This window comes from Cololabis saira, chromosome 11 (assembly GCF_033807715.1).
Source record: "Cololabis saira isolate AMF1-May2022 chromosome 11, fColSai1.1, whole genome shotgun sequence".
Taxonomy (NCBI): domain Eukaryota; kingdom Metazoa; phylum Chordata; class Actinopteri; order Beloniformes; family Belonidae; genus Cololabis; species Cololabis saira.
The window spans coordinates 9,056,657-9,082,332 of NC_084597.1; the positions used below are offsets into that span (position 1 = coordinate 9,056,657).

General features: G+C 40.6%; 1 protein-coding gene across 1 annotated transcript; it reads right to left on the bottom strand.

Moving 5' to 3' along the window:
- Window positions 1-2,601: 2,601 nt before the first annotated feature.
- alpk2 (alpha-kinase 2) lies at window positions 2,602-23,686 on the bottom strand. The gene is made up of 11 exons (XM_061733666.1): window positions 23,648-23,686; window positions 14,571-16,477; window positions 12,001-13,498; window positions 11,775-11,922; window positions 7,881-8,008; window positions 7,753-7,797; window positions 7,370-7,668; window positions 6,183-6,271; window positions 5,171-5,388; window positions 5,042-5,090; window positions 2,602-3,718 (listed from the first exon to the last, which is right to left on the bottom strand). The coding sequence occupies exons 2-11, from the start codon at window positions 16,314-16,316 to the stop codon at window positions 3,514-3,516; spliced, it is 4,425 nt and encodes a 1,474-aa protein (XP_061589650.1). The 5' UTR covers window positions 16,317-16,477; window positions 23,648-23,686; the 3' UTR covers window positions 2,602-3,513.
- Between the last annotated feature and the right edge of the window lie 1,990 nt (window positions 23,687-25,676).

Sequence of the window (25,676 nt, forward strand, 5' to 3'; positions counted from 1 at the left end):
GTATCAGCACGGGAACCCTGCGGTTGTTGGACATGCTACCGGACATAAACTGACATTTACAGAGACGATGCAGAGAGCAGAGTAACAGCGGGAAGGAGAGCAGGAGAATGACTGCAGAGGATGAATGAATGAGTGAATGAATGAGTGTGGAGAGGACTCCTGAACGTGAGGTGAGTTGGTATCATCCTACAACAGGCTTGTGTTATTCAGTTTGCATGTCCTTTTTTTAAAAAATATAACAAAATGATTTCCTTTGGGACGTTATCAGCTCAAAATTGTGATGAAAGTATCATTGAAAGTAGAAACGACACAAAAAGCCTCCAGTATTGTGTGACTTTAGTCTGGATTATATATTTGTCACTGTGATTTTATAAAACATGCATTGTTTTGTGACCTTTAACAAATGTGTTATTTGACTTTGCTTCTGTCGCACACACACACACACACACACACACACATGTTCACAGCTGCAGTTATCCCACAATCAGTAAAAACCTGACGAGACTGGACTTTAGACACAAGGATAAGCCTCAAGTATTTATTTGGCACTTTTTTTCTCTGTAGTTATCTGCTTTTTTCACTCATTTTTCCCTTGTTTAATCCTACCCAATGTGCTTTTATCTTCCACAAAATGTAAGAACTAAGTTTTACTGTTTTATATCAGTTTTTATAAATATTAAAGGAGCATGAGGCTCCTTTTAAGAAATGAGACTCTCTAGCGCCACCCTTCACCACGACGGCCGTCGGGGGTACTGCAGCCAACAGCGAAGCCGGCACGGGAGAACGGGGAGAACGTGCATGCAGTGTCATGTGACGTCACATCCGCAGGACAGCGCGGGAAATTTGGGCCCGAATTGCAGCACATTTTGCAGCACACAGCCTGTTCAAGGCAAAGGAGAGATACACTAGAGGGCTCATTCTTTTTGATTTGGAACGCTTCATCTGACATTATTACTAGAAAACTTAAAACGTATACTAATTTTTTTCATAAATCCTGCCTCTATCCTGCCTCATGCTCCTGTATTTGCTTATCTTTCTCCACACATTGGACAATCCTTCCCGCTTTCTTTCTCCAGGTCATCCATCCATCCATCCATCCATCCATCCATCCATCCATCCATCCATCCATCCATCTCCAGAACCCCCTGTCCTCCAGAGCTCTGGAGTGTGACAATGGTGTTTGTTTCCTCTCTATCAAACGCCATTATCACACTAAATAGTTCCAGTGTGAAAAGGACTTCAGGTTATCCCTTCGGTGCTGCGCAGGTCTGGGATGGGTTTGCTAGCTCCTGCATAATCCTTCCTTTCCCCTCAGTCGCACCGTTGAGCACGAACACACGTCCAGATGTGTCACAGGCGGCGACAGCTTGAGACACTTTACACCACTGCAGGAGAGGCAGGGATGGAAATAGACGTAAAGAGTGTTGTAACACGATGTAGAGCTTACTGGATGCGTGTGACCTACTTCTTTTTGCAATCGAGGTGGTAATTTGCGGCAGGAGACCCTCTCCCTTATGAACAGGTTTTTAAAAAAGGGGACACAGAAGATTTATTTCATAGTCATGTCATTGTTTAACACTTGTAATTTGTCATTATGCATGCCATAAATAAATAAATAAAGAGCTTGTTTGAACCTTTTTGCTATTGAGATTCATACAAATTCTAAGAACACACAATGTTCACATTTCCCAGATCAGTCAAGAAATACTTAATGTTTCATCGGCAAATATATATAATTAAAATTAATCTATGCGAAAACAAAGTATTTGCAACCATGTGACAACTATTCAGCAGCACAAATCTGCTGCCTACACTGTCAGAATAATGGCTCAGGGAGTTAAAAAGCAGCAGTACAGAGACTTTAGTGACATAACTGGAACACTTCATAGATCATACTGGTGTCAGGTCATGGGAGGGATTGAATGAACATTTCACTTTCCATACATTCATTGGCCTCAGGCTGTTTTTCAAATCATGCCATTCAGCCAAAATTATGTGTGGGGACGACATGAGCTAAAAAATGGGCCGAAAAATGGGCTTCGCGTTGATTTGTCTGCAGGTCAGAGGTGGGTAGTAACGAGTTACATTTACTCCGTTACATTTACTTGAGTAAGTTTTGGGAAATTTTGTACTTTTAGGAGTAGTTTTGAATCACTATACTTTTTACTTTTACTTGAGTAGATTTGTGAAGAAGAAACTGTTCCTCTTACTCCGCTACATTAGGCTACGTTGAGCTGTTACTTTTCTTTTATCCCTTTTATCCGCGTACGCGTCAATCTCATGACATCACTGGGTGATTCTTTGGGAAAAATGTTTGTTTTTGAATGGTTTTGAACATTTACACAGACTCAAACACACACAGAGTTTATCTGGTTAAAAAATAAAATTAAAAAAGGCTTGAAATTTTGTGCTACTTGTGCTTAATTTATTTTTTTATTTATTAAAGTACTTGAATTTACTTTGAGATTATTCTAATTTAAGCTATTTTTTATTAATTTTAATTTATTTTATTATTTTATTGATTTAATTTGCCTGAAGATGATTATTTTATACTTTTGTCTGTTTGAATGGTTGTGTTAAAAAAATAAATCAGACGTTACTCAGTACTTGAGTAGTTTTTTCACCAAGTAGTTTTTTACTTTTACTCAAGTAATTATTTGGATGACTACTTTTTACTTCTACTTGAGTCATATTATTCTGAAGTTACAGTACTTTTACTTGAGTACAATTTTTGGCTACTCTACCCACCTCTGCTGCAGGTTATGGTCTTTTAAAAGACTCTACTTTTGTTTTTGGTGAGGCTAAATTGGTCAATTTTCTAATAAAGGGCATATGTGTAACTAAAAAGATGTGGGACTCACACGACCCCCCCTCTTCTTAGTCCATTTAGTCCGCTTGTATCACACAAGCTTCCAATCTCTCCAAACTGGCTGAGAGACATTTAAAATCAATGTTACAGTAAAGAAAAACTAAAAGCAATCAAGAAATCGTCACATTTTTCATCAAATACGGTCAAAGTTTCCATAAGCTCTAAGTGTACACAATGTCCTTGTGTTGTTTCCAAAATATATAAAAGTGAGCTCATCCAGGGCCTCACTAAATCAATAAACTATTGTAATAATTTATCTTCTTTGCCACCTGGCAAACCAATCACACCAGGAGCACCCGCTCGCTCTACTTCAGGGCCCCTTTTTCTAATCAATCAAATAATACGTCCATTAATGTAATGAACCAAGCTTTTGAAAACATCACAGAAGTAAAAAAAAAATGAAAGCAAATCATTGCAACTCATCAATCAAGCTAAGACATTATAGTTCACCACCTGGGACAAACTTGTTCTGCGTTCCTTAAAGTGATCGCAAGGTTTTCCTTGAACTTTTGAAGAAAAAGGATGAATTCTAACCAAGGCCTTCAGTACAGATCAAACATCTGCTGGTTGTGTCCAGAGTAGGTAAAGACAGTCCCCACCAATCAAATGAAAAATAAAACCATAAATCCAACATTCTTCTTCCATTAGGATTTGCCTTTGATTGGTGGCCCACATGTTTTCTTCTTGGGTGCAGCAGAGGGCGGTGGTTTCTTTTTTGGAGCAGAGGGCTTTTTGGCCTTGGGCTGCATGGATGTGAGCCCCAGGATCTCACAGTACTTGTTGCACTGATGCAATGCCTTGAACTGGTCAATGAAGGAAGTGGAGCAGTTGCCTTTGAATCCCTTATATCTGCAAGGAAAAGCAAAATTATTAATTCACTTTGAGTGAATCAGTTTGCATGTACAGTGGACCTATGACGCTCCCAGACCCCTGATTTCATCTGGATCAGGGGCCGGATTCACAAAACAATGTTAAGAAAAAAAATCTTCTTAAGTGTCATTTTTTTCTTAAGTTCAGTCTTAAGAAGAAAAAAAGAGAAGAAGTAATATTCTCCAAAAAAGTTCTTAAGTATTTTCTCAACTTTCTTCTTAAAGGAGCTTGAGGCTCCTTTTAAGAAATGAGACTCTCTAGCGCCACCCTTCACCACGACGGCCGTTGGGGGTACTGCAGCCAACAGTGAAGCCGGCACGGGAGAACGGGGAGAGCGCACATGCAGCGTCATGTGACGTCACATCCACAGCCCAGCGCGGGAAAATCGGGACCGAATTGCAGCACATTTTGCAGCACACAGCCTGTTCAAGGCAAAGGAGAGATACACTAGAGGAATCATTCTTTTGGGTTTGGAACGCTTCATCTGACATTATTACTAGAAAACTTAAAATGTATACGGATTTTTTTCATAAATCTTGCCACAATCCGGCCTCAAGCTCCTTGTTTCTTCTTAAGAAAAAACTTAAGAATAAATGGTATTCTTGAAATAAAAATTCTCAAATTTGTTTTTTTCTTAACTTTAAGACAACCTTGACCTGTCTTAAAATTTCTTCTGTGAAAAGTTTAGCCTCTAATATCACCTTTTTCAACACATTTTAGACAAGTTTAGACTAGTAGGTCATAGTTTGAGGATATACTTTGTAATTAATTACACAAGGAGCCTGTTAACTGTTTGTTAGCATGTTAGTTAGCGTGCTAGTTAATTATTATTAATTTTCCCCAATAGTATTTTTTTTTCGCACATTAATCTCATCCACCATAACCTCAAGCTCCTGGCTTCTCCATGTTTAATGAGTGACTTACTAAGACGCAAACTACCTGTATAAATGTTGTTTGTGGGCGCGTGCAATGCAATGACATATTTTAAGAAATTCTTAAGTAAGAAAAATAAGAAATTCGTAAGAAATTACAGTTCTTAAGACGGTTCTTAAGAAAATATTGAGGAATTGCACTTAAGAACTTTCTTTTGAACTTCTTAATTTTAGGTCTTAAGACATTTCTTAAGATCGTTCTTAAGAACATGGTGAATCCGGCCCCATTTTATTTGTTATCTACTGTTTAATTGTGTCTTGCTGCTTTTAATGTTGATGTAAAGCACTTTGAATTACCTTGTGTTGAATTGTGCTATACAAATAAACTTGCCTTGGCTATAGTTAAAAAAAAAAAATAAAATAATCTCACCCTTTCTTGCAGGTGGAAATCCCCACATCAGTAAGCCTCATCCCGACTCCTTACAAAGAAAAAACCAAAACACAGTCATACATGATAATCTGAAAAGCAATCACTTGCAGGTAAAGGTGCTGCTTGTACCTTGCATGTCAGTGACCAGCAGGTTTCCCTCTGTGTTCTCGTAGACCCAGTGCTGGAAAGCACAACACTTCTGTCCCGCCTCCGAGTCCCGTCTCCTCAGGTTGATCTCTTTGCCATCCTTGACTGAATACTTAACAAAGTCGCCAATCAGCTCCTCTTCCAGTGTGGCGTAGGGGATGTCGTTGGATGGGCGGTGAACCAGGTAGATGGGAATGATCCTGGTGGGAACATGAAACAAAGTAGTGTTTGGTAAAAGGGCATCAGTGACTACGTTTACATGCAGTCAAAATTCGGGTTATTGCTAATATTCCGGTTACTGAAACATTCGGAATATTCCGTTTACATGCGAGAGCAAACAGGGTTATCCTTGTTTACATGGTGATTAATCATTTGGGATATCTGGATCAAACCAGCGATGCGCGGAGAACGTGATTAGCGTCATTTCCGCTTCTTCTTCCTGTATCCAAATTCAAAACAAATACTGCTTCGCGCAACTTTTCGCTCACCTTCTTGTAAATCTGGCTATTCCGGTACTTTCTACCGTCTACAAATGCCAAAATGTTCATATCCTTCATTACATTTATAAAATGATTAGTCTCCTTTTCACTCCAAAAGTGTGGCGTGGTCTTGCGTTTCCCCGTGTTTATAAGAACTTCCTGGACTCAAAAGACCAGGATTCCTTGTGAACAGAGCATGCGCAGAAAACAAATTCATGTTTTTAGTTTAATCGGGAAATTCCGTTTGGCGTTTACATGACTGAATATTCCGGTTTTAAAATGAGTAACCCAGGGATCATATTCGGGTTTTTAAAAACCGGGATATGAGCAAATTCAGGTTATTCAAAAGGGTTATTGGTGTTTACATGGCCGTGCAAATTCGGGTTATTGCCAATATTCAGGTTTTAAAAGGGTTATTGAGTTCATGTAAACGCAGTCGAGTTAATGTGAGTTAAAAAATGCGAAAAAAGAAGAAAAAGAATGTGAGTTAAAAGGTTGTTGAACGGGTCACTCACTCCGGGATGTGTCCGAAGGCTTCGACAGACTGAGCTGCAGCGGTGTACGCTTGGATGTACTCCCTCGCAGTATTCTGAACCTGACACTCCTGCAGGGCACAAGTCAATCATGTCAAACTTTCTGGTGATAATTCATATACAAGAATTGATTTATAAAACATCATTCACCCTTCATTGTTCTTTTTTGAATGAAGTGTAATTTATAGTCAAAACAGCAACATCTGAAGATAAATAAATTACATCTGGTTTTAAAGTGGAAAACTAATAAAAATAAATGCCTGATATATGGGGATGATTGAAGGAGCAATGCGTAAGTAGGTTAAAATATCCCCAAATAATAATCCCCAAATAATAATTTTACCCATTTAGAGTGCTAAATAACTAGCTTAGGCATATGTTTACTTTTTAATTCTCATTAATATATGTCATTAATATATATATATATATATATATATATATATATATATATATATATATATATATATATATATATATATATATATATATATATATGTATATATATATATATATATATATATATATATATAAACATACATATATTAATGAGAATTAAAAAGTATTGAATTAAAAAGTAAATACAGAAATGAATGAAAACATTTAGAATGCGATTGTTATATCTGTCCTAAAATAAAATGTATTTAATTTGCATATTTGTATGCATTCATTTGTCTTTATAGGTCAATGTATTATTATTATTATTATTATTATTATTATTATTATTATTATTATTATTATTATTATTATTATTATTATTATTATTTATTAGTTTACTCATGTTTTATTTCTGCTTTTATTTTTATTCATTTACACCCAAAAATATTATGGCACTCAATTTTACATCAGAATAATTTTGAAAACGTATCAAGTGCATCAAGTTCAGGGACACTAGTTTCATAAATTTGGTGTTCATGATACCTTTTTTTTCTTCTGGTCCTAAAACTGCAGTCTTCATTAACTGCAGTACCTCAAAAACTGAAGCCATGATTCTCTATTTTTCCCTTTAATCTTTATTTTTTCAAATCATTCCACACATATCATATCTTGTGGGCTCAATGTCTGAGATACCTACTGTACATTTCCATGTACTCAGGTTCAAGATTCATAGATCGCTCAACTCTCAAACAGCAGAGTTTGTGTTAAAATATTGTGTACTTTGGTGTTCTTACCTCCACAGCCAAACTGAAGTTCTTCTGAATGAGCTCGTCATTGTTTTTGGTCCCGTAGCTGATAGAGTTGTGCACCTTGAGCACACACGAGTGTCCTGACACTAACAGGGGCATCTGACCCGTCTGCAGCTTGGTCCGGAAAGCCCGCCGATGCATCCCCTCTCCAAAGTGAATCTTTTCAGTGAGGATGCTGATGGGATGTTTCTCTCCAAAGTATTGGTCTGACAGGAAATCCTTTCTGAACAGGAGCCTGGAACAGTGGACATCCTCTTCTTCCCTGCACACGTCTTCAGGGGCAGCTGGGAGAAAAAGAGACAATCAGTCCACTGCGGTTGAGCCCGATTTTGCAGATAGAAGACCACGCTCCTGGAACTGCTGCTTACATGAAACGTTGTTCGGAGACTGGGGGATGACAATCTCACTGAGAACTGAAAAAGAGTCACAACAGACGGACACTTACATTTTTGCTACTGATGCTTTTTTCCTGTGCTGCCATTTTTCTTTTTGGTACCTTCATACGTGAGCAGGTAATCCAGGCTGACAGAGCCGTGTGAGCTGCTGAGCCGACACTGGTACTTGCCCAGATCTTTACAAGCAGCCTTGCTGATGGTCAGAGACACTCTGCTCTCATCTCCTCCACTTTAAAGAAAGGCAAAGTGCCACCAATTCAACAATGAAATGATCACATTGAGAGAAATAAAAGGATTTTAGATGAAATTCTGTGATTTTTGTGCAAAACGAGGTGAAAAAATGGTATGATGGTAGGAACTGCAATAGTGTCCCTTGACTTCTGTTTGGCAGAGGTGTCAAAAGTATTCACATTCATTACTCAGGTAGAAGTATAGATACTAGAGTTTAAAAATTCTCCTGTAGAAGTTGAAGTATCAACTCAAGTTTTTTACTCAAGTAAAAGTATAAAAGTACCGGTTTTAAAACTGCTTAAAGTATAAAAGTAAAAGTAATGTAAGGGGGAAAAAGCCATTAAGGACAAAAGCCATTGAAAATGAATGCATTTTAGTATAATGCAAATATATTAAAGAACCATATATGTGTACTATTGAGCATTAACATGTGTTTCAGAGAGCAGGAGATATGATGACTAGTTGCCTATAAGTATTGTAATGGTGCAAAAAGTCAAACTTCAGAGGCATGTTATCATTTATCCTAACCTTTATTGGAATGTACATCCAAGTTTAGTTGCAGGAATCTGAGGGAACGGATGTAAGAACAAAACTGGACAAGAACATCTGAAACAACCACAACCAAATTCACTCTATCCGGATGGAGCAATTTAACTGGATAGTTTTTTTTTTAAAGGCCGAAATGAAATAGAGTAACGAGGCTGTTTTTAAAATGTAAGGAGTAAAAAGTACAGATAATTGCGTGAAAATGTAAGGAGTAAAAGTAAAAAGTCGTCTGAAAAATAATTACTCCAGTGAAGTATAGATAACCAAAATTTCTACTTAAGTAAGGTAACAAAGTATTTGTACTTCGTTACTTGACACCTCTGCTGTTTGGATAATTGTATATTTAACCTACTAGGGTGCAATTCATTTTGTTGTTGATTTGGGTCCCATTAAGAAATTAGATATTATGACACGGACAACAAAACATGTGACGCCAGGTCCCAAGAGGTTAAAGATATACTGAACTCAAAAGAAAAATGCTGGTGGCTTGAAAAAAGTTAAAAAACCTTTTTTTGGACTGGGTTACATTCTAAAAAACACCAACGCGTGTCGGCTTACGCCTTCCTCAGGGTGTATGGATATGTTGTGGGGACACCAGCAGCGCTCCTGTTATTCTGTTTTTTAGGTAAAAGATATAGTTTGACATTTGGAAAATTGTTAACTTTAAATTGAATCTAGTATCTTATATCATAATTAGTTAAAATATAATATATTGATATACTTCAATATATTGAAGTATATCTTCACGACTATTATTCACTAGTCTGATTAGGAATCAGATACAGCAGATTCATTTGTTTGTGACTAATTTGATGTTTTAAGTGAAGTTTTTTTATTTTATTCTCACTTCTCTCTCACACAGACACACTTCCTCAGCCCCCCATGCCAATAACCAAACTTGTTTTTCATCCAGTTTTTTTCATTTTTTAGGGGGGGGGGGTAGCTTGAGACCTCAAGGAAGGGAAGGTCCAAATCTATGGAGCCAAATTAAGGCCAAAAGTTTTGCTAATTTGAAAATAAAATTTGAACCTGAAAATTCTTTTTTACAGTTTACATTTTTTTTTATCAGATCTTTTTTTCAGTTTCAGAACTTTTTATTTCAGTTTTAAAAAGCTGTTTTAGTCCGTACTTGGTAGTATGTGGAAGTGGGAATTGTCAAACTTTAAAGTGTGGCTGTTGCCAAGTACGGTCTAAAACAGCTTTTTAAACAGAAATGTGTCACTAGTATCCGTTTTTTCCACTGCCAATCACGTGAATATGGTGTATATAAAGTGTTGAATCATACTTCTACTGATAACTTCTGCAACCTACGTTTCCTGAAGGCAACATGACTGAGGAACGTCCCCCGCCTTCTTTCTTATTATTATGCTGTCACTCATGATGCCACGCCCCCCACGCCAAATCGGGGCCGAAAGTCTGAAACTGAAAAAAAAAATTGAAACTGAAAAAAAAAGATTTGAAACTGAAAAAAAAGAAGTGAAACTGAAAAAAAAGATGTGAAACTGGAAAAAAAGATCTGAAACTGATACCGAAAAAAAAAAATTAAACTGTAAAAAAGAATTTTCAGGTTCAAATTTTATTTTCAAATTAGCAAAACTTCTGGCCTTGATTTGGCTCCATACAAATCCACCTGTCCCTGCTCTTGTACGAAAGGCAGCAGTGAATGAAGGTCACTGCTGCATCAAGGTAAAACATTTGAAATCTAATGTAGGTGCAGTTATACATAAAGTATTGATATGTCTCTTTTTCTGGTATGAAAAGGGACCACTGAGTGATTCATAACAGGGATCTTTGTAAATACTTGGTAAAAATGAAGTATACAGTAATGTAATGTAATATAATTCAAGGACTGGATAGCTAATGGTATAACAGCCTTATGTGGTGTAGTTTTGAAATGCTTAAAAGGACACACGTTTTAGAAAATCAAGATTCCTTTCGATGTTTGCAACTGCAGCATTATGTTGATATCAAGGCGAAAAATGCAACAAAGACAAGCACATGTTTGATTGAACTGTTTACAAAAGCTTATAAGTCAGAAAATATGGATTGTTTCATACTTGTATAAGGGTCTGTTGAATCTGAAACCAAACTCAATTTCATACATTAAGAAGGAAGGATAACTCTATCGGAGGAAGAATGGACAATGATATGGAGGTGTCAATGGACTTGTAGCCTACTAGCTTACAGAAGTGGTGGGAGTTTGGATGGAAAAGTTCGATGAGGTATTTTATTACACCCTCCCAGAAGTCTCATTATGGTAATAACTCCTCTGTCTGTTGGAGAAACTGTGGTAATCAAAATGCAAATCCATACCGTGTTTTCTGGGACTGCCCTGTCATGAAGAATTACTGGAAAGAGACACAAAGCCCTACACGATATCTTCAAATGCGAAATATCCCTCGAGAGTAAGACCATGTTTTTTGGACACATACCCCAGGACTGGCCAAGAAGAGATAAACATTTAATGAATATCCTGCTAGTGGCCTGTAAAAAGACTATTACAAGGAAAGGGTTATCTCAGGAGAGCCCAACTTTAAAGGTGTTGATAGAAATTACAATGGACATTTATAAAATGGAGAAGATAACGGCATTTATTAATTATGAATTGGAGAAATTCACGTTGGCTTAGTGTTTAGCACTGTTGCCTCACAGCAAGAAGGTCCCCGGTTCGACTCCCAGGCCCGGCAGGACCTTTCTGTGTGGAGTTTGCATGTTCTCCCCGTGCTTGCGTGGGTTTCCTCCGGGTACTCCGGTTTCCTCCCACAGTCCAAAAACATGCTATTAGGTTAATTGATCATTCTAAATTGCCCGTAGGTGTGAGTGTGAGTGTGTCTGGTTGTTTGTGGGGACTGCGGGTGGAAACTAGCATTTCTGCTAAAGCCGGTGTATTTACACTGCTTAATGTAGTGTTAATTAATAGGCATTGTCCCATCTAAATAAACTTTGAACCTCATACTGGGTTAACTACGTCACGCTCCATAGGCCTGATTTTATTTTCGCAAGTCAATGACTGTGTTATGTTGAAAAGATCACTCCCAACTTGTACATAGTAGTTTTTGGTGGTTTGTCTTTCTTTTCATTGTTTGGACATAAAACAAAAACATTATTCTGACATTTAAGACAGACAACAGATGCAAAATGTATGCATACAGTACATGATGTATTGGATGTGAATGTCTAATGCTGAATGTCAATAAAAAGAAGTATAATGAAGGTACCTTCTCTTGGTCTCTGCAAGGACGGCCCCCTCTCTGCTCCAGGTCACAGTGTAGTCCGAGGATCCTGCAGCAAACTGACACCACAGGCAAAGACTCTGGGGGTCTCCGCTCACAGACTCTGCCTGAATAGGCTGCAGCACCTTGATATCTGAAGAAATTGATGCCATTATGATGAATATTATGAAATGTTGTAGGACAATGAGCGGTTGTATGAAGATCACCTCACCTTCTCTTGGTGGGATTTTCTGTTTGACCGCCTCACTGTAGGCTTTCTTGCGAGCTGCTCCAACATTTGCTTGGCTCTCCTCTCCTTTTGCCGTTATGGAGGCATCCGTCTTTGGGAGTTTAGTCTCCAAGTTGCTGATAATCTTCCCGAACGTATCCCCAAACAGGCGCCGCCTTTTGATAACGTCGTCATTCAGAGGCTTGGTGAGATTTTTTGACTGGTCTTTGTGATCTGCGTGACGCTGACCTTGTTCCTCCTGTGGCGCTTTAGCCTCTGGTTTATCATTCCTTTTCTCAGTGCCATCAGTCTGATCACTATCCTTGTGAACTTTCCCAGCTTTAGTGCCCAGCTTGGCCTCAAACATGTCAACCTTTCCCTTTGCAGTCTTTGGCTTTGTCCCATTGTCCACATCAATCAATGACTCCCCTCCACTCTTTACTGTTGTGTTTTGTCCATGTTTCTTTTTCTTTTTGCCATGGTACTTGCTTGTACTCTTTTCATTCCTCACAGCAGTTTCAATCACCTGTTGTACATCCTTGGACTCAAGCCCAGGAGGACAGTTGTCACTGGTATGATTTTCTCCAGTGGTAGCAAGACTTTCTTGCTGTTTGCTTATCTGCTGAGGAGAAACATGATGAGGACTTTCTGGCATTTTGGAACTTTGTACATGATGATGATGATGATGATGACCAGCTGATTTCTCTTTTTTGGAGCGCGCTTTGCTGTCCTTGTGCGTTCTGTGAGGCATGTTCAGCTCTACCTTCTTAGGTTTTGTAGCTGTCTTGACCGGTTTTGCAGGCCTGGGGACAAATGGGTCATTCAAATCTAAAGTGATGTATGCAACACGGTTCTCCTTGGATATAAATAAATTGTCAGCAGGGTCAAGAGTGAAGTCTGCCGGTTGTCCACTGAGATTGCTGCTCCTCTCAGTTGGCGTTTGTCTTGCAGGGAGGAAAAACTTTGTGGCGTCACCAGTGTGGATCTCCTGCAGTGGGTCCAGTGAAGATTCCTTTGTGGTGTTTATTATATTCTGCCTTTTATGAATCAACTTCTCACGACCTCTCAAAAATGACTCCATAGTAATTCCATCTGGGGTTGGGGAAAGTGTGTTGTGTAGTATGTGATGACAACTGATACTGTCATTGACAGACCGTTTTGTATGGATTTGATTTGCCTCCAAATTGCTGTTTGTCCGACAAACAAAGGAAGCACCCGTACAGAGTGGAGCTAAGGGCACAATAAACTCAGGACTCCCCAAATGTCGCTCCTCGAGTAATGCTCCATCAAAGCCTCCTAAAGTGTTAGATCGCGGGTGTGTTTGCAGGTCAGGTTGTTTGCCCACACCAGGCAGGTCAGACTTTATCTCGCGGTCTCTGGTGAGGAAACTGAGATCTGCTGTCGTCTTGTTTCCCCTACAATCAAGCTGCTGCAGGGCCACAGAGTCCAGCTGGAGGGGGCCACATTCATCTGTCACTTGACACAGTAGATCTCCAAATGGCTGGCAGTGAAAATGGAAACATCAGGATTACAAAATCACACATTGATGTGCAAGACAATATATTTCATTGTATGTTCCTTAAAAGCAAAGGTGCATAAATCAAAATAAAGCCAATTCACTGGCATGCATTGGGTTAAAAGACTAATTATTTTTTCCAAAACAAACCTTTCAATTGAGCCACAAAGCAGATGTTTATGAAACACCATGCTTCTACATCCAGTCCAACAGTCCATACGTCCTGCATGCAACCTGTTACAGTCACAGTCCAGATCTGCTTTGGAAAAGCAGTCGCCTCTGTCTCAGGACCTTTCTGCGTTCTGATCTTGGGTTTTTAAAGGAGATGGGGTTGGAATGGATGTTTTAAAGGGCGCAAAAGTGCGGCAGAGCAGCGGGGGGTCATATTTCAGTCCTCAGCTGTGCTGTCCTCTCACCTCTCCACCCTGACAAGCCACAGATGCATGCTATTATCACTGAACTCCCAGCTATTATTAGATGCCATTTCAGTCTGTCTGAAGCCTCTCTGTCGGTCTTTGAGATGTAAGCCAACTGACTTATCTAGTAACTCACGATCAATGCTGGGTGCTAGTCCTGAGTGGCTCCAACCCGAGCGAGCCTACAATACTCATGAGTCTCACACGAGATGACATACATGGGTTTGTTTTCATGTTCACCTTCTAGCTGGCTACCAGCACTGAAGGAAATGGCAGCAGTCACAAGGACAGCGGGAGTGTTTCTTAACATGTTGGCTCTGTTTCCGTTCGACGTGACGGATTTGTCTGTTTGTAGACAATGTAAGGTGATCGCTGTTCCGAGTATTTCCACTTTCTCTCCCACATACTCATTGAGATTGGTGTGTTTGTAATAATTGATTGATTGAAATTCTTTATTCAGTCACTTCACCAAACAAACATTGAACACAAACATCATCAAAATAAAATAGTGACTGAAAAGGCACAGGCAGAAGAATAAGAATATTTCATGTTTTTTTCATAGAAACTAGAGAGTGAACCTTCTCGGTTTCGCAAGAACAGAGATTATAACCAGGGAAGTCTATGAAAAAAAAACCTCTTACCTTTTCAAAACCAAGCTCTGCAGGTGTGTTCAAGTCTGCATCCTCTGTTATATTCAGGATAATTTGATCGTCTTCACTGTGGTCGGAAATATCTGTCTCCAAGAACTTGATGTATCCACTAAACTGAGAAGGATCTGCATCACCAGAAGAAGTAGATCCAGCGGTCAGTGGAATCTCATTTCCGTCAACACTGTATAATCCAGGAGGGATGCCAGGTTGATCTCCATTTCCAGAGGATGGACCCATGGATGAAGAGCACTCTGCCTGGCAGCTTGGAAGATCACCTGCCTCCCATTCATAAGGGCATTCGGTCCTCTGGGAGCCTCCGTCAAGGAGTTCTGGTCCTGCAGCTTTGAGGCACAAAGAGAGACCGCTTTGCTCAGCTTGGATGGAGCTCTCTGAGATGTTTTGAGTCTTTAGATGCTGATCCTGTACACCCATAGTTTGCTGGCGTTCTTCCTCCACTGTTGTTTCCGGACCTTCTCGCAGTGCGTCTGACTCTATGTTGGTATTTGCCTCTTCTAAAGCCTGTGTTAGAGCATCTATCCCTGCCCCTATCTCTGCAAAGACAGTTGTGATGTCTTCTGGTGAAGCCTCAATGATTCCAGTCCAGTCTGATAGTGCCGTTGCCCAGCTGTCTACTGATGGCCACCTTTCAAATGGTGGCCCCCGACCTCTAGTGTCATCGCTGGACCAGCCAATCCCCTTGCTACTAATAGGGTTGTAATCCGACACTTTTCTCTCTTCTGCAGTAATGAAGGGGACACTTGAAGCTGAATGATCTCCTTGCATCAAAGAGTAACCTGTCTTGTCCAAAACATCCCAATCTTCTGCATCTTCATCCGTCAGATACTGGCATGCGTCCAACCAGATCTCAATAGGGCTGTTGTGCCGCATTCGGAGGGTTACATCATTGACCTCTGGTTTCCCTGATCCAGCATTGTTTACTGACATTGAATCCACCTTCCCGGTATCCACAGCAGGTGCTCGTAACTCCTCATGTTGGCTTACATCTGACACATCATTCTCTTTATGTCTTTCTTCACTGGAGCTGCCATGACATTGTGTTACAATGCCAGCTGAATTACTCATTAGGACGTGCACGTCACAGTTCGCCTTCTCCACACCTGCCTGTGATGATGGCAGGTATTCAGGACATGTAATCTTGTTGGCATCTGCAGCTTGACTTAGGGTGAAGTCATGTGTACCACTTTCAAAAATATAAAGGTCTGGCATTGGTTCTACAGCTGTATCACTGTCTAAACTATCTGATAATGACCCAAATACAGTTTTGTATTGACTGTGTTCAGACTCAGTAAAAGAGGGCTCCATTAAATTGTCTGATCTGGATTCAGGTGTAGACATTGCTTGCGAGCGAGAGAAATAGACAGACCCTGTGAAAATGGATCGGGGTGAAATAAAGGCACGAGAGACTTGAGGTAAAATGGGTAATTTAGACTCTGATGGACCCAAACAGCTGTGAATCCTGACGCCATCATCCTTCGGTGACTGGTCTGAGATAAGTGAGCAACGCTGTGATGATCTGCAGCCCGGCGTCAAAGAATTCACACCGTCTGGGTCTCGGCCGTGAGAGGAAACATTTCGTGCGAAGTCCACCTTGGAGTCAGAGAGCTCAGACACGGCGTCTATCCCTGACAATTCAGAAACTGTGTCTGAATCCTTAATTTGACAGTCTGTGAGTGTTGGCACTGACCAGTTTTCATCGTCTGTGGAGAGAAGATCCATTGAGATCCCTTCTTTTCCCTTTGTCAGAAAGCTGAACTCAGCTGTCAGACAAGAAGTTGAGTCTGGGGACTAGATTCTTTGTGCAGTGATGAATTGTTTTCCCCTCTTGTTTCTGGCTTCATTTCAACTTTGAATGCAAGTTGTGTTGTGAGAGTCAGTACCTGCAAACCAAATGAATTAACAGTGAATATAAATATTTTGCGAGTGAACTGCACATTTAATCTGTCACCCACTATCTACTTCTGGCTGTCTCTTTGTGAAACATTTTTATCTAAGCTTTCGGAGATGGCCTCTATTTTAGGAAGCTTCAATGGACCATTCGCCCACCTCATCAACAGGAAACTTTCCCTTTGCCTTTACTTTGTTGGAGATAAAACTAAGTGTTATGTGGCAGCCTCTCTGCTCAAGTTTAATCTCTCTTCTACAGTAATGCATCACTCTGAAATTGAAAAATTCCCATTAACTATTATGCTACTTATAGATTTCACTTTTGGAGGATGAAAATATTATTTCCATCCAAGCTGAATTGTTGCAAAAGGGAATCATTTTTATTGCACTTTGACATGCCTGATTTAAGATGAATATATCTCAGCAACCACATGGTGTATTTCAATAAATTTGGTATCAAAGGCTTGAATCAAGACAACTGGACTCTTTTCACTTTGTTCATAAAGATGTTTCAGCTTCCATCCAGACAGCACCATTAGCTGATTATTTTCCAGTTGTGCAACAAAAAGTTTTTTAATGAACATTTTGAAGAGGATAAACAAACGGCTTGAACGATGTCTGTGTTTACTTTCCTTAGATTATGGAGTTCTCTAGGAATTATGTGCTATGTATCAGGATATTTGAGCTATAGTTATCTATCATGAAAGAAAGAAAGAAAGAAAGAAAGAAAAAATAACATAAAGAAAGAAAGAAAGAAAGAAAGAAAAAATAACATAAAGAAAGAAAGAAAGAAAGAAAGAAAGAAAGAAAGAAAGAAAGAAAGAAAGAAAGAAAGAAAGAAAGAAAGAAAGAAAGAAAGAAAGAAAGAAAGAAAGAAAGAAAGAAAGAATAACATAAAGAAAGAAAGAAAGAAAGAAAGAAAGAAAGATAAGCAAATTCAAAACATTTCTTAATTTAAACAAAATGTTCCTTCATGCTTCTGGTTTGAGGCATCAAATAATTGAAAAACTTCCATGATGTGTAATGCTAATAAAAGATGGTGCATGACTCAGGATAAAATGATGAAGAGTCATTCACTACTCTATTAAAGACTCGTTGGAGAATTGACACAGCATCATGTTCTCCGTGGCGTTGCATCACAACGGTCTCAGGAGCTCTAGGGAAACCAATAGCGTCAAATTTAAATCTTCTTTTCGAGTCCGTTGCAATCTCAGATGTCGTTCTGCCAGTATCTGGCGCAGGTCATAGCTGTTGGGGTTGGTTCCACCAGGTCCCGGGGCGGCACTGGGGGGCATCGTAACAGTCCAGTAGATGCGTGTGTCTTCTGTCTGGTAACTCCATGTTTTAATGAGTGCTTTGCCATCCCTTGCTCCACTCCACTAGTCTGTTGAGGGTCTTCCAGGTCGGCCATGGGAGGTCATGCACGCTGGCGAGGCATTCAGTCGGGATGATTCCTCTCTCCTTCCAGTCATGGGCTCATGTGTTGAGCTGGTTCCATTCATCTTTCCAGATTTTGGCCCTAGCTGTTTCTTTGGTTGGAAACTGGTTCTGGATTTCAGTCGAGGTGGAGGGGCTGTGTGTCCATGCAGGGGGTCTTTAGGCATCCTGCGGCAGGTGTCTTTGAGGGCGGTGTCAACCAGTTTGGTGGGGCGGGTGCGGCTCCAGCTTGAGCATATTTGGCTGTGGAGAAGCACAGGGCTAGAGCAGTTGCGCGGATGGTTGATGGATCAGCACCCCACTTTAAGTTTACCAATTGGCGCAGGATGTGGTTTCGAGTATTGACCTTGGCTTTGGTGGTCTGAAGATGGGTTTTGAAAGAGAGTGTCCTGTTGAGGGTGACTATGAGGTACATGGGTTGAGGATGGTTGGAGAATTTTTGGCCATCCCATGAAATGCTCAGTTCTTTTCCTGCGTTTCGATTTTTAAGATGGAAACTGCATAGTTGGGGTTTTGATGGGTTGGGTTTCAGGTGGTTGTTATTGTCATAGTTTGTCATCTCTTGGAGGGCTCTTTCCAGGACAGACTCAATCTTCTGGAAGTTCTCCTGTTGGGTGGTAATGGAGAGGTCATCAGCATAGATGAAGCGGTGGCATTGTTGGGGAAGTGGTTGGTAGTTGGTATAGATGTTGAAGAGGAGGGGGGCCAGTACGCTGCCTTGTGGTAGGCCGTTCTTTTGGGCTCTCCATTTGCTCTTCTTAAAAGGAACCCTGCATATTAAGACATGTAGGTCTTAAAAGATAAATGTTGGTATCAATTATAACAATGTGATATAAAAAACCTTGTTGATGTCTTCGTTTTTATAAAATTTGAAAATATAATTTAACATGTAGGTCGCCATTGTTTTTTACATTCTGGGTAGTACGTCACACGGTGGCACCTGCTGGCCCCCGTCCACTGTTCTGACACCCAGAAACAGATGAAAACACAGCTAAACAGAGGACGGCGCACCAGAAACACAGATGAAAACACAGCTGAACATTAAGGTGACGGCGCACCTACAAAAAAGTTAAATAAAATTAAAAAAAAGTGCAGCCCCATACAGCATGAACTATAAAAACACCATAAAACTCAGATAGACTAACAGACAACACGTTTCAATTAGCAGATAACCGATGCTACAATAAAAACCCCAGTAAAAACCCCGTCATTAAATTAAATAAAGATGTTCTTGCCTATTTGAAGCGAAGTCTGCGCCTCCCGTTTCGTCAAAGTCCCGGGCCAGTCCCCTCAGCCTCCGGTCTGTCATCACACAGCACCGAGGCCGGTTTTAGGGGGGAGAGGGGGGGGCTATGCCCACTCAAACGTGCATATTGCCCACCGGCGTCTCCATCCCGGCGGCGGTAGCGAGAGCGGAGAGCGGAGAGCGGAGAGCGGAGAGCGGGTGGCGGAGCGCTGCGGGCTGTAGAGCCCCGGCTACGGCGTAGCCTACGCCGTCTACGCCGTAGGCTACGCCGTCTACGCAGGAGCCTAATGCACTGGTAAGATGCGCACAACATTGATCATTTTTGCAGATCTCCCGTGCATCACAGAACTTTGATCCAGTTTGCCTGAACCGAGACGTCTTATGGGCTCCCTCGTCAGCCTCCACGGCCGGGAGAGAGCTGCTCAACTATGTTTTAGATACCTGTCCCAGTTAAACTAATGGGGCTTATCTTCCCAGAGCCACCGCTCTACGTCATCGCCCCCAGAATGCATTGCGCAGGTAAAACATGGCGCCTCCCGCAGGTCAAAATATGTAATAAACATTGTAGATTTTTAAAGCAATTAGATTATTTTATGTGTTTCTAACAACATATTTTAGTACAAGAGAACAATTGTGGCTAATTAGGGACTACATGTCTTAATATGCAGGGTTCCCTTTAACGTTTTGCTGAACGAAAAGCCGCCTGTTGCTGAGGAGACTTTTGATGACTTGGCACAGGTCAAGGTCACTAGTCATGGCAAAAGGTTTCCTGATCATGGTGCGGTGCTGGACAGTGTCATAGGCAGCCTAGTAAGCCTAGTAAGGTCTATGAAAGCTGCTCCAGTGATGAGTTTGCACTCAAAATCGTCCTCAATGTGTTGGGTGAGGTTCAGTAGCTGCCCAGCACAGGAAGCCAGCTTGATCTTTAGTAAAAGTGTCATGGGGTGTTGGAGTAATAGCCTCTCATAGAGCTTGTAGGTGATGCAGAGGAGGGAAATCGGTCTGTAGTTCTTGTGGGACGATGGGTCCTTTCCAGGTTTGGGAATTGCGAATGTCTTGGCCTTTCACCATACAGCTGGGATTGTTTTCTGTGCCATGCATGAGTTCAGCATTGCTAGGTCCCAGGTGCTGTATCATTTCCGCCAGTATGTACTTGATTCCTGCTGCTTTCCCAGATTTCAGCATGCTCATTGCAGCTTCTAGTTCTTCTAGGTTGAAGGGCTTGGTGAGAGTGCTGGCTGGTTGTGGGTGGTCTGATACGGCAGTATTCTCCTGTGGGTCTGCAAGGGTTTTTGCTCCAACTGTTTTCCGCCAGCTGTGCTGCAACTGAATTTACTGACTGTTGTCAGCGTGGGTGGTGTGATATGGTCTTTACCGAGGCGGCGGATTGTGGCCCATGCCTTCCAGCTGTTATTGGTCATGTTGGTGTTTTCTATTTACTCCTTCCAGACTTGCCTGCGATTTTCCCCGAACTTCAACAGCATCTCTCCGACTTCCGTGGTGGTGGAGGTGAAAGGGTCCTGGTGGTATTCCCTGTGGAAGGCGTTCAGTAGATCGCTGAATGTTTTTGACAACCCACAGACGTACCAGGTCTGGCATCCTCTTGGTATGTGTCGCCTGGCTAACCTTTTCAGCAGTTCTGTGAACATGGTATAGTTGTTGGGGTGTGGTGAAATGCTGGGGACTCTTCGGTGTCCTGTTGGAATGACAGCCAGTCAGCCTTCTGCAAATGGAACCTTCTGCGGAAGGGGACGGTGGTTGTTTGTAGAACGGATTGGATGGTTATGGTGATTGGCCGGTGTTGCGTGTGGGAGATAGGGTCCAGGACCTCTTTCACAGCTCTGGATGCTAGTTCACTGCCCACACAGACAAGGTCGAGGTTATATCCTCGTTTCCATCTCTTGCTGTGGAAGGATTTTGGCAGTTTGGCCTCATGAAGTCCGGTCGTTGAAGTCCGGCTCAAAACTGTCAGTTAGGTTTTACTCTATGCAGAGCCGTCTGGGAGATTTGCAAGGCCCTGTGCGAAAGGGCCGGGGGGGGCCCTCGCGAAATTTTTGGGTTTTTCGGGTCGGATCGGGTGTCTATATGCGCAATTTTAACTTTCCAATTAGCAAAATACTGGATACCTTCCCCTGCATCATCATCATCTCGGCTTGCCTCAATGCGGGGCCCCACGGCTGCTTGAGACCCGGTCGGATCGGTGATTTTTGCAACAAATTTATCAAACGAGCCTTTCAGAGAGGCATTAAACTCTTCCATTTTCTTTAGTTTATTTTCTTTTTTCATCCCCTGATGGAAATTTCCTGAATCTGTCTCGTTCTCTCGACATTGTGTGACAGTTTGTTCCACACTCCACCCGTCTGGATCAGAGCACCTTGTGTCTGCGCTTGGTCTGACGCAGTTGTGTTGAACAACAGACACGCGCATCATTGCACATATATTTATTGATATGCACAGACTAGTACACATTTAGGTCTGTAATGGAACGTGAATGTTGATATTTATGGGATATATTACATTTACATTTAAGGGAAAAAAGGAAAAAAAAACGCCCATAGCGCGAGGCCCCGTGCGGTCGCACGGTTCGCACACCCCTTGCGGCGGCCCTGACTCTATGTTTTGATGACTGTGCATCACAAAGTAAAGGAAATGGATCATTTTCAAAATGTGGTATACTTGTTTGGGATGACACACGTTGAGAAGGCTAGGTGAGGTGACTGTGAATGCACAGATGAAGAGTGGAGGCAGAATGAATAGGAGATCTCCATCTTTATGTTACAATACTCCTGATGAAAGTGGCTGGTGAGCCCATGTGTGCCAGAGGAATTGATGCAATTTGACACATATTTACAACCAACTGGTTGGCCATTAGATCCAGCAGGTTCCCACGACTTTGAAGAGGACTTAGCAAGTGTAGATCACAGATTCATGGATGGTTGGCTTCAGCATTTCAATCTACCTGGACAGGAAGACCACGAGCTGCCTTTCAGGAAGGTCCTCAGTCAATAAAAAAAGCCTCAGAGCCTTTTGGCCCACATGCAGCTAAATATGTCATCTTGGTAGCTTCAAAACCTGTTAACATTACCATCATAAATGTGTATGTTATCCCATAGAGAATCATAACAGGTTGAACCATTTCTCTCCTCTTAAGGAAAAAAAAGGAGTTTCAAGTCTTTTACAGAGCAATTAACCCCTCCCCTTTATTCTCAGTCATGATGTTGTTGCCAATTAATCAAATTCATTTTGAAATGTACCAGTAGGTGTTGTTTATCACATTACGGCACAAGATTTTTTTTTTTGTCTTTTCTTTGCTTATGTTCGTATTTGCCATTGAATCAACAATTTTAACGGTTCGGGCCGCTGGGGGATCAGTGGTTTAAGCAAGTGGCCCATGTACTGAAGCTGCAGTCCTCCTGAAGTGGTCGCAGGTTTGAGTCCCGGCCTGCCACCCTTTGCTGCATGTTGTCTCCCTTCTCTCTCTACCCTCTTCCTATCTACACCTTTAATAAAGGTCACTAGAGCCACAAAACAAATCTTTAAAAAAAAAACAAGATTTTGGAGGGTTCATTTGGAAGTGGGGTCACACGTGTGCAGGGCTGGTGTGTTGAAGTGTTGAAGGGGGAGGGTTCAAAACATGCACTCTGATATATAAGATGGAAGCCGGTGGCAGAGACTCTGGAAAAATACCGGCACATCTCCCCCCATGACCTGAATTCATCACATTCCAGCTAAATGAAGGACACCTAGCTGAGCTCTGCAGCCACCAATGTTTACTATGAAACGTACATAAATCATGAACTGAAAAACTGCATATCTAGCTGCAACAACAATTATGAATATATATTATAAACTTTTTTTTTATTTAAGATAAATCTGTTTGTTCTTTGGAGTGTTAGAAAAGACATGAATCATGGATCATAAAAAAAAAAGTGAGAAAAAAACAATAAAGCTGTCGGCACCTGAGCACACTGCGGTGTAATCTGATATCGTTTTTAACGTCGGTGCTGAAATAGATCCATCCTCAGTTATGCACCCTCCCAAGAACCCGATGCGTCTTTAAAACCTTTGCATGTTGAAACGTAAAAGGCAAGAAGCCCCAGAAGTGGATTTGTACAAATTATAGGCAATAATGACACAACCTACACTGAAACCTTCTCAACTATGCCAGATCACAAATAAGAAGCAAAATGAAGAAGTAAAATGTGTTGAAATGAATTGTGTTTGCAATGCAATTATAAAAGGAGTTCTGATTATTAATAAAGTGTTGTCATGTCATGAATCATGCAGCCTAAGGAGAGTGCGTGTTTCTGTCTTCCAACTGCTCAGACAACATTCACCTCTCAAGCAAAGTCCACAATACCCACAAATGGTACATCCCAGATAAACCATAGCTGACAAATGTATTACAACTATTACTTGAGGCATTAAAACAGTTGTTTCATCTGTGAGGGGGATTTCCAGCCATGCAAATGCTACGTACCCTTTTCATAGCCGTGTGCTTGAGGATATAGACCTATGATGTAGGACTTCAGTATGAGCTCAGGCAGAGCTGGTGGTCTTGGGGTGAGGGTCTATTTTTAGATGTTGTCCCCCATAAGTACAAAGTCAGTTACCTGATATTATAGACATGTAACACTATATATACAGTTCGTTTCGTGGATGACCTAGTTTACGGAGCAAATTTAGATGCCATAAGACATTTTATTTACTACAACTTCATCTTTGGAGCTTGTTTTTTTTTTTAATTCAATACACATTGGCCATTATAGTTTTGTAATAAAGTTTAAGAAGAGAGGAATTAAAAGTACAAAAACATATGTAACTAAAATTATGGATAATTATGGAAGTAAAACTATCATATACTGTTATATATAAATAAACATAGCCTCAACATTAGTGGTGGGTATTGGGAAGGACCTCACGATACGATACGCATCACGATACTTGAGCCACGATACAGTACAATATTGCGATATCCCGATTATGCGATATATCCCGATATATCGCGATATTCTACATAGTTCACCGAAAAATTTAAAAATGCATTACACATCTTAAAATCCAAGTTGTATATATGTACATCAGATGATAGTGATAATTCATTGGACAGACTGAGTCAAAACAATGTAATTCAAACTTTCCATTTTAATATGCATATTTGCATGAGAAAACACACTGAAACACAATAAAAAGTGCAGTGTGCATTATTCTTAGATACAAAATACTCAAAATAAAATGCAGTGTCTCACCCACACTGAAATTGAAATCACAAAAATACAGTACAGCTAGGGGTGGGCAAAAATATTGATACAGCAATATATCGCGATACATACATTGAATATCGATATCGTATCAGGAGACTATGTATCGCGATATATTATATCAATATTTTTGCCCACCCCTACTCAACATTGAGGGTCATATTCCATTAGCAACACTAACTGGTCTTGCAAGTCAACAAACTGTCATTCCCTCTAACCAAAGCACCAACACGAGGTTTCTTTTAGCTACTTTAATCATCTCACCATCAGTAACAAATTCAAGCAAGTCACACATGAGCTCAATGGAAAGCCAGTTCCCTGTAATTATATAGGTAAAAACAACATTTATTAGTAAAGTAAAGTGACTTTCCTTGGGAAGTGACAATCGATTGTTTTATCCATCAGCTTACATGACTGAAATGTATGTATCTTATTTACTTCAGATTTATTTCCATATATGAATTGCACCTAACATTGATCGGGGTAAATCTGAATCTTTTCAGGGTTTTCTCTGTTTATAGGTCCTCTTATATGTGAGCTATGCCTCATGGGAGGGAGAGTTGGAATTGGGTCACTTGAGTGTGACAAACGAGATAAAACCCCATATACGCTCACACTCTTAGATTTAGAAGAATGACCGCTCAAACTCATGTGAACGCTTTTTGATAGTTGGAAGAAGCTGCAGTACCAGAAGCATGGTGATAACGTGCAAACCTCAAAAACTAAGAGCTTGCAGTCGAAGTTTGAACCAAATCATTTTTTCAGCCCAGATGGTTTCAGGCCTCATCCATGTGTGGAAATAAATCTGATAAGAACTGGATATGAGCACTCAGCTGTCTAAGTGGACAGTTCATCAACCGAGTTTAAGTTTCTAAGCCAAATGAAATGATGAAGCAGTTCAGATATCTGGGCTCTGCCTTTCAGAGGTGTCAAAAAAAGTATCAACTCAAGTTTTTTACTCAAGTAAAAGTATAAAAGTACTGGTTTCAAAACTACTTAAAGTATAAAAGTAAAAGTAATGTAAGGGGGAAAAAAGCCATTAAGGACAAAAGCCATTGAAAATGAATGCATCTTAGTATAATGCAAATATATTAAAGAACCATATATGTGTACTATTGAGCATTAACGTGTGTTTCAGAGAGCAGAAGACATGATGACTAGTTGCCTATAAGTATTGTAATGGTGCAAAAAGTCAAACTTCAGAGGCATGTTATCATTTATCCTAACCTTTATTGGAATGTACATCCA